Source organism: Panthera tigris, chromosome D3 (genome assembly GCF_018350195.1).
Source record: "Panthera tigris isolate Pti1 chromosome D3, P.tigris_Pti1_mat1.1, whole genome shotgun sequence".
In the NCBI taxonomy this organism is placed as follows: Eukaryota; Metazoa; Chordata; class Mammalia; order Carnivora; family Felidae; genus Panthera; species Panthera tigris.
Window position 1 is genome coordinate 73,154,019 of NC_056671.1, and position 10,261 is coordinate 73,164,279.

The 10,261-nt window shown below is 41.1% G+C and overlaps 1 protein-coding gene across 4 annotated transcripts in view; it reads left to right on the top strand.

Annotated features, from left to right (window-relative positions):
- Positions 1-8,324, top strand: part of LOC122232668 (cell wall protein DAN4-like) — a 28,658-nt gene extending 20,334 nt beyond the window's left edge. For all 4 annotated transcript variants that reach the window (XM_042962620.1, XM_042962619.1, XM_042962621.1 and 1 more), the window contains 2 exons: positions 1,389-1,562; positions 4,319-8,324. In XM_042962620.1, coding sequence (XP_042818554.1) covers positions 1,389-1,562; positions 4,319-5,197 — 1,053 coding nt within the window. In that variant the 3' untranslated portion in view covers positions 5,198-8,324. The remainder of the gene's footprint in view (positions 1-1,388; positions 1,563-4,318) is intronic.
- Positions 8,325-10,261: the final 1,937 nt, after the last annotated feature.

The following is a 10,261-nucleotide window of genomic DNA, read 5'->3' on the forward strand; positions in this document are numbered from 1 at the left end:
ATTCTTACCATGTATCCAGTGACCTCACTAATTCATTTATTCGTTAATATTTTCTTTGTAGATTCTTTTGGATTTTCTATAAACACAGTCATGTCATTATTATTTTTTTTTTTTTAATTTTAACACATTTTGTTTTCATAACTAAATGCACTGGCTAAGACCTCTGATGTAAGACTGGATGGGAGTGGTAAAAGTGGACATCTTGCATTTTTCCCAGATTCATGGGGGAAAGTATGAAATATTTCAGCATTAATTATGACATTAGCTTTAGGTTTCATGGAGCTACTGTTTGTCATATTATGAAAAGTCCCTTCTATTACTAGCTTGCCCAGAAATTTCACCATAAATGGTCATTAAATTTTTGGAATTTTATACATTTTTGGATTTTATTTACTCCTGTTTTCTTTAAAGAATATTTGTGCCTATATTTTTGAGAGACTGATCTTCAGAGGATTCAAGATAACTCCTTAGCTTCCTGTTTCCAGAAGCCTCAAAGTCTGACAAATGTCCTGAGGGGGGAAACCAGTCTTGTGTTTGTGGTTAAGTCTCTTTCTCCTACAGTGATTTTGTCTTCTATTTACTATGATACTGCTGTAGACTTGACTCTGCCTTTCTGTCCCAGGCCTCTAGCGTCTGGAGCTATCCTGGAACATTAAAGATACTTTACATTGGGGCTCCTTTATTTTCAAATAAGTCCGGTCAGCTTCACATGAATACCAAAAGTTTTGCTGACTTCTTTTGGCAGTCAGAACCATAGGCTCATGCTCAGGCTCCACAAATGTCCCCAGAAAAGATGGCCTATGATGTAAGATTCAACTTTGGAAAAGCTTCTTCTTTTAAGTTTTAAATAATCTAACTTCCGTTTTTTCAAAGCTCTTCATTTGTTTGTTTGTTTATTGTAGTGGGAGAAGTGGCTTTTTGCAATTTGCTAAATCCAGAACCTCACTTCACCTCTTTAGATCTTGGTTTTCTCATTTTGAACATAACCCAAAAGAGTTGTTCTTGATAAGCCTTAAGGTCTCTAGAATTTTCATAGTGGCACTTTTTTTTTTTTTAATATGATCTCCCTACACCAGCTTGCAATGTAATGATATTTAACAAATGTATTAAATGTGAAGAGGATGAAAGATAGTGCGTATTCCTGGATTTTAACCTCAATAATTGTATAAAATAATTAAATTTAACTTAGGATGATGTCACTAGATTTCCATGTTTTGAGAATAAATATAATGAATGTGTTCTTTTATTCCTTTAATCAGGGTTCACATGATCTTATTTGAATAGATATGTCATGATATTTAACAGTATGATTTATATTTGTCAGAATATATTACTTCAGGCATCAAATACAATAGCTTCTTTTTTTCCCCATTCTTTTCTTTGCACAGTCATTCCTGAACCTAAGAAACCATGAAGCTCACAGATCAGCATGTCAATTTCCAACATCAACTGATGTGACTGGTGATGTAACTGTGACTGGTACTGATTTAACTGGTGCCTGCACTGACACAGGGACCCTTGGACACTCAGCATTTCCAAACAGAGAATTCCAACATTGTCAGGTAATGTTTGGGGCAACACTGTTTCTCTGGGTTATGATGTAACCCACATGATATTGATCTAATAGTTTGAAGGAGAAACATCCAACCAATTAACATTACTGTTGTTCTTTTGAAAATGTACATCATCTTTTGAACATGTCAAGTCACTGAGAGAGAATGCGAAAGGCATAGATTTATGGGGGTCATCATTTAAGGAGCTAATGATCTTGATAGAACAAGAGAGAGACAATATATAAGGTCAAAGGAAATAAAGCAAAGTTTTGAGGTCCCTTTGTTTGGAGGGCTGAGTAGATGGTGACAGCAACTGCATTGGCAGTGAATAACATTGTAACCCTCGCTCAATGGAAGATAAAGTCATGTGCTAAGGCCCTGGGGCTCTAGTCTGCGGGTCTCACTCTCCTTCCCTTCCTTCCTCTCAGCCTGACTGTGGGGCTGCTGTTGACCTCCTGGTTGTGACCTCATGTGTTTTCAACCTCGACTCAGAAACCATTTAGAACCATCTTGGTTTGGTGTCCAGAAGCAGATTTCCTATATTCCTTACTGTTACTTGTTATTCTCTTTTCTTCACCTTAAGGTCTGAAATTTTCCATCAAGGGAAGAACTTGATTTTGCTGATGATCTTGGCAATTTGGTTCAGTGCTTCTAGCTCTGGACTACACCCTTCCTCTGATTAATCCTGCTGTAGAAATAGTTTGAAGAGACCGTGACAAATTGAGAGAAGACAAACTCTATGTTAAGAGACATTGTGGAAGACTAATTTTGATGAGAATTATTTAGGGAATATGACTCTGATGATTCAGAGAACTGAGTTACGTTAGCTGCCTTTACTTAGCCACACATGGGAAACAATGTGGAAGTTTAGAATGTTTTTGTAAGAATTCACAAAGCCGGTTGGTGGCAATTAATGACACTGGAGCACAGGTCTGAAGTCTGCTTTAGATGAGTTTCCATTAATCTTGTTCCTTTTTTTTGGAAGATTCAAACAGAAAATTATGGTAATTGCCTTTTTTATCTAAGAAACGAGCATAGGCCTTCCTCTCCTTCACCTCTAACTTCCTTTCTAAGGCCTAGATGACATGGGACAGGAGGTACCATTTATCTCTGGGCTCTCTTATTTGGTGCCCTGAATTCCTTTGGCCTTGGTACCCAGTGCCTTTGCACTGCTCCTGATTGCCTAGTAAGCACCACTCACAACACCCAAACTGAGGTTTATCATCTGAAACAGTGTCCCATATTTGGGACATTCAAGAGCTGCTTGGCATGCTCCAGAGGTGTCTATTCTGTTTGCTTCCTTTAGTGATCTATTTTCAGTCATGAGAAAAGGGATAAGAATGGGCTAGTTAGTGAAACCAAATGTTTCTTTGAATATTTAGTAAATGTTAGGAAAATGTTATGCACTCAGATTTACTATTTACTATTTATATCAACCCTATGAAATAGGTGATGTTATCCATGTGAGGGCATCGAGGCTTTGCATGATAATGCAAATTTCCACATATCTCCATCCATCCAGTGAAAGGTGGCATTAAAATTTAAACCTGAATTTGTTAGACTCCAATGCCTATGCTCTTAATTACTGCAGTGTACTACCTTCTGCAAAAATCTAATTATGGAGGATATTTCTTATTCTAATTTTCTTTTTTTTTAATTTAATTTTATTCAATTTTTAAAAAAGTTTATTTTCAGAGAGACAGAGACAGTATGAATGGGGGAGGGGGAGAGAGAGAGGGAGAGAGAGAGAATCCCAAGCAGGCTCTGTGCTGCTGGTGCAGAGCCTGACGTGGGGCTCAAACTCACGAAACCATGAGATCATGACCTGAGCTGAAACCAAGAGTCAGATGCTCAACTGACTGAGCCACCCAGGTGCCCCTCTTGTTCTAATTTTCTTAACACGTTGAGGTAGATATTATTATCCCCAATTTTGATATAAGTCCAGCTGATAGGCAAATTAAGAAACATGCTCAGAATATTAGAGGTATGGCGTTTAAATTAAAGACTCTCTGATCTCAAGACTTATGTGTTTTACACTACGCAGTGTTTCCTCTACAATAACAAAGTATGTATGCATAGTACTTTAGAATTTACAAAGTAAATTTACTGATGTTAATCCTGATGCTAATTTTATTATATAAATTTTTATAGAGGAATGAAAGAATAGGGTCACAGAAACATCTTACCAAATGAAAATAGCTGGTGGTAGCAGAAAGTGGATTTCACAAATGTTTTCAGACTCTGAATTTCATGCTGCCAAATACTAACCTGTGTGAAAAGTTAGCCAGGAAATTGGATAAGGCATTAATTAATGCTGTTAAAGTAGAAGGCTCCAAAGCTGACAAATTTAGGAAATGCCCAAAGGGGTAGAAAACTTAATTAGATCTTTGGGGTCCCTCAAGTCACAGTATACAGGAGCCACCAACATGTATAGAGACTTCTTTTGATAGTGGAAAGAAAAAGGAATTTCCAGGAAGACATTTATTTGTTTTCTTACTTTGAGATGCAGATATATGAAAAGAAAGCATGAAAGTCAGTGGAAGTTTCTTTGTTCCTATATTAAACACAGTATAAAGACAAAGTCTTTTCCTAAATACAAACTTAAAATTAAGTCAGTATATATCACTGACACCATTAAGAATAGTATCTTATGTTTGTACATCCTTTCAATGAAGTAATCTATATATACAAAGGATTATCGAAGGCATTAGTTTTTCTTGAAACATCTGGTTTCATCTGCAGTAATTTATTTAAATCCTTTCCAGGTGACACAAAATTTCTTCACCGACTGGTCTCTTTGGAAGATCTTCCTGGCTTGTCTCTTAGCCTGTGCTATAACAACAACAATTGGAGTACTCATAGAGTGCCTGGTGTATAATGGGAAGAATAATAATACCTCCGTTGTTATTCAGCTTCCTCAAAACCACGGGACAACCTCATCTACTAGTTCTGAAACTATAGTTCCTACTGCGATAACAGATTCTACCAGCACATCCGATTCAACTACCATCACTATGACCACTGCTAGCACTTCAAGAGAACCAACTAGTACAAAAACCATTGCTTCTACTGACACTCTCATAGCAACAGCCACCACTGCAACTTCTCCCACTTTTACTGAACTTAGAACGACGGCAGGAACAAGCAATTCAACTAAACCGAAAACCACAATGACTGCCAGCAATGCTACTGAGGCAAACACAACAAAGACCACTCCTCCTGCTTCTGCTGAACCTGCAGCCACAGCAACAGTCACCGATTCACTTCAACCCACTACCACAAAGATTACCGGCACAACCACTGAGCTTACAACCACCACAGCCACCACTACTGCCTCTACAGAGCCTACAACCACCACAGTCACCAGCACTCTCTCTGTCAAACCCACAATTACCACAGCGGCCACTGCCTCATCTGAACTGACCACTACAGAAACTTCCAGCACTAACACTGAGGCTAGAATCACCACAGCTGCCATTATAATGTCTGCGGTACCTACAACCCCCGAGGCCACTGCTATAACTTCTACTAAACCTACCACCTCCAAGGCTACCTCTACAACTTCTACTGAAACTGCTATCACCATGGCCACCACGACTTCTAACAACCCTATGATCACCGCAGCTACCATTACAACCTACTGAACCTACAACTACTAGAGCAGTTGCCACCTCATCAGTACCAACTATCACAACTTCCAGTGGTACCACTGAAGCCACAGCTGCCACAGCCACCACTGTAACTTCTGTGGAACCTGAAACCACCATGGTCACACCTGCAACTTCTATGGAACCTACAACTACAATGGCCGCCGTTACAACCACTTCTGAGCCTACAATCGCCCAGCCACCACTGTTGTCTCTACTGAACCTATAACCACCACAACAGCCACCGTGGCATCTGAACCCACTACCACAATAACTGTTAGCACTACCACTAATGCCACCACCACCATAGATAACCATTAAAACTTCTCTTGAACCTACAACCACCATGGCCGCCACTATATCTAATGAGCCTACAACCAACACAGCTATCACTATTGTCTCTACCAAACTTCACCACCACCACAGCAGGCACCACAGCATGTGAACCAACCACCATAGTAACTGCCAGCACTACACTGAAGCTACAACCACCACAGATACCACTACAACTTCTACTGAACCTGTAACCACCATGGCCACCAATACTGACTCTGCCAAACCTACAAAAACCACTATGGCCACCATTTCCTCTGAACTGACTACACAATAACTGCTAGCACTACCACCGAGGCCACAGCTAACACAGCCACTACAACTTCTACTGAACCTACAACCACCACGGCCATGATTACAACTTCTACCAAATTTACAACCCCTACAGCCACCACTGTTGTTTCTACTGAACTTAAAGCCACAACTGCAGCCACCACAGCATCTGAACTGACCACCGCAGTAACTGCCAGCAATACCACTGAGGCTACAACCGTCACGGCCACTGCTACCACTTCTACCTAACCCACAACCTCCATGGCCAACACTATAACATTTACCAAACCTACAACCGCTATGGCCACCACCACTGTTGTCTCTACTGAACCTAGAGCCACCACACCAGCCACCTCAGCATCTGAACTGACTACCACAATAATTGCCAGTACTACCTCTGAGGCCACAACCACCATAGATACCACTATAACTTCTACTGAACCTACAACCACTATGGCCACCACCACAATTTCCACCAAAACCCACAGCCACAACTACTTCTACCCACAGCCACTAGTACTTCTACCAAACCTATCACCACCATGGCCACCGATGTAACTTCTACTGAGCCTACAACCCCCATGGCCACCACTATAACTTCCCCCGAAAGTACAACCACCACAGCCCTCACCACAACCTCTACCGAACCCACAACTGCCATAGCCACCACTATGTCTCTACTGAACTTACTGCCACAACATTAGCCACCACTTCATCTGAACGGACCATCACAATAACTGCCAGCACTACCACTGAGGCTACAACCACCACAAATACCAGTATAACTTCTGCTGAACCTGAAACCACCACAGCCACCACTATAATTTCTACCAAACTTACAACCGGCAGGGCCACCACTACCATTTCTACTGAACCTACAACCACCAGCCACCACAGCCGTCATTTCATCTGAACTGGCTACCCCAACCATTGCCAGCACTACCACTGAGGGTACAACTGCCACAGCCACCAGTACCACTTCTACTGAACCTATAATGACTGTGGGCACCACTACAACTTCTACCGAACCTATAATCACCATCGCACCCACAGTTGTGTCTATTGAGCCTACAACCACCACGGCCACTACTATAATTTCTACCAAACATACAATCACCATAGCCACCACTACAACCTCTAATGAACCCACAACTGCCACAGCCACCACTATTGCCTCTACCAAACTTAGCACCGTAACAGCAGTCACTGTAGCATCTGAACTGACTACCACAGTAACTGCCAGCACTACCACTGAGGCTACAGCCACCACTGTAACTTCTACCAAAATTACAACCACCACGGCCACCACTACCACTTCTGCATTTACAACCACCACAGCCACCAATCCTGCCTCTACTCAACCTACAACCACCACTATGGCCACCACATCATCTGAACTGACTACCACGACGACTGCCAGCACTACCCCTGAGGCTACAACCACCATGGTTGCCACTACAACTTCTACTGAGCCTGTGACCACCATGGCCACTGTCAGTGCTTCTGCGAGACCTATGACCCCCACAGCAGCCACCACTTAATCTTAACCAGCTACTACAATGTCTGCCAGCATGACCACGGAAGCTATAATTAGAACAGCCACCACTGCTACTTCTAACGAACCTATGACCACCACAGCCACCGCTACACTTTATACCACTCTCCTGAACCTACAACCCCAGGAACTGCCGCCACTTCCACTGAACTGCTTCTGCAGTGACTGCGAGTGGTACTACCACAGAGGCTGCAACCACAACAGCCAGTACTGCTGCCTCGACTGAACCTACAACCACAGCAATAGCCACTGCTTTTACTGAACCCACTACCACAATGATTGCCGGTACCGCCACCGAGGCTAGAACCACAGTGGCCACCACTGTTGCTTGTATCGAATCTGTAACCACCACAGCAGTCGCCGCTTCATCTTCTCATAAGCACAACGGCAACACCTTTTATTCAGCTGAACCCACCACCGTAATTCCAAGCATTGTCTTTCAACGGAACGTATCACCACAACTGCTGTTATCGTTTTGGTTGTGCCCATGGCCATTTCTACCAGGACTGTATTAACTGAATCTATGACTGTTATAACTTTTACTGAAAATTCTGCTATCAGATTACAGTACCAGTTCAGCTCTTTCCAATCCACCTTGGCAGTCCCTCCCACCACCACTGAAGGTACAGCTACATAAATCATCCAACAACTTTCAGTAAGATCTGAATCATTCCTGTTTCAAATGGACCTATGATGACCATCAGTTTGACAGGATTTCTAGGTACTCCTCCTGGCTTCTCGACTGAATTTACCTCATTTTCCAGAGCCACCTCCACTTCAATGACTGAATCTAGTCTGTTTTCTGACTCCACTAAAACATCACCTTTGATCTCCACTGCCACCACCTCAAGTATAAATAAAATAACTACGCATGCTACCAACTCAACGAACTTTCCCATCACAACACCATAGTGACTTTAGCTGAATGTATGATCTATGACCAACATTACCTGCTAATGGAAGGTACAACCACAAATTTTAAATAATCTATCGCCATACAGCTAGCCATTGCCCCACCCCTTCAAATAAGTCCTTAGCCACAATAATAGCATTACATTAATGAAGCATGCTGGCACCATAACTTCTACTGAAATTTCATGATAGAAGGCACTGCATCAGTCAGTCTTACAGTCATACTACCATTTCTACGCAAACCGTTTCTACACTTCCATTTCTACCGTATGTACTCCTACAACAGACAAAACTTCACCAAACCCTTCAGTACCTTTCACCTGAATCTATAAGCACTATAATCTGTACGGGCATGTTACTCAAACTCTCCATTACTTACTCCTCTGAACTAATGCTGCCGGTATTTCTAGTAAATCCAGTAAGTCACACCATCACTCAGAAATGGCAGATTCATAATGACCTCTTCCATTGCAGCTGTAGTTAGGAGGCCTGCAAATTAAATCCTAACATCCACTATTATCACCCCCACTTCAGAACCTGTATCTATTATTCGTACCATAGGTGGTTCCATGGCCAATAACTGCCAACATATAACTATAACAGTTACCAACATAACTACTTCTAACACAAGATTTTCTCAATGACCAGTTCAACTATCATCATAATGACAATGAATTTCACTCCCAAAACATTAATATTATCATTTCTTAGACCTGATCATTTAATGTGGAGAGTGTCTATTTTTTTGAATTTTTAGTACAGTTTTCACACAAAGTAAATCCAATGTATGTATTTATGTTGAAAACCTATTATGATTAAATAAAAGGTTACTGTGAGTATAGTCTTTTATTCTGAAGTTTTAGTCTTTAATACACAAATTCCATATGTAATAGAGAAAGAACATTCTATATGGTAAGGGTATATTAAATACATTTGTGTATTACATTTTATTTTTATTTTTATTTTTATTTTTATTTTTTTTTTTTATTTTTTTTTTTTTTTTTAAATTTTTTTTAACGTTTATTTATTTTTGAGACAAAGAGAGACAGAGCATGAACAGGGGAGGGGCAGAGAGAGAGGGAGACACAGAATCTGAAACAGGCTCCAGGCTCCGAGCTGTCAGCACAGAGCCCGATGCGGGGCTCGAACTCACGGACCGTGAGATCATGACCTGAGCCGAAGTCGGACGCTCAACCGACCAAGCCACCCAGGCGCCCCTACATTTTATTTTTAAAATGTTTGTTTTGTGAGAGAGAGCACACATGTGCCCACCTAAGAGTGGGGAGGGACAGAAAGAGAGGGAGAGAGAGAATCCCAAGCAGGCTCCATGCTGTCAGCATAGAGCCTGTTGTGGGGCTCGATCCCATGAACCTCGAGATCCATGACCTGAGCTGAAATCAAGAGTTGGACACTTAACTAACTGAGCCACCCAAGTGCCAGTACCACATTTTCTTTTTAGATTGTGTGAAATTATTTTCCTTTGATTTTCTCTTTATTTTAAAAATTTATGTTAGAGAGAGCACAGCAGGAGAGGGGCAGAGAGAGACAGAGGGAATTGTAGCACGCTCCATGCTTAGTGCAGAGACTCACGTGGGGCTCAGTCTCATGAACCATGAGATCATGACCTGAGCCGAAATCAAGAATTGGACCCTTAACTCACTAAGCCACCCAGGTACCCCTCATTTTCTATTAAATCATTTTGTTTTTTAAGGAATATTAACAGATGTGTTATCACTGTTTTCAATTAAAAATTTGTTTTCTACTCTTTTTTACAGTGACATTATAAAGACACCCAACTAAATACTTTGAGTAAACATGTACTTAGGCCTATCTGCCGAAATGCTGGAGAAAATTCATAAAAAAGAAAATAGCAATGCAGATGGTAATAAACTTACAAATTTGGATTCTGTTATTTAAATTTTTGGTAATTGATAGGCTTAAGTAAGTGCTGATGGTATTACAGAGAGAAAGTCGCTAAAACTTAACAT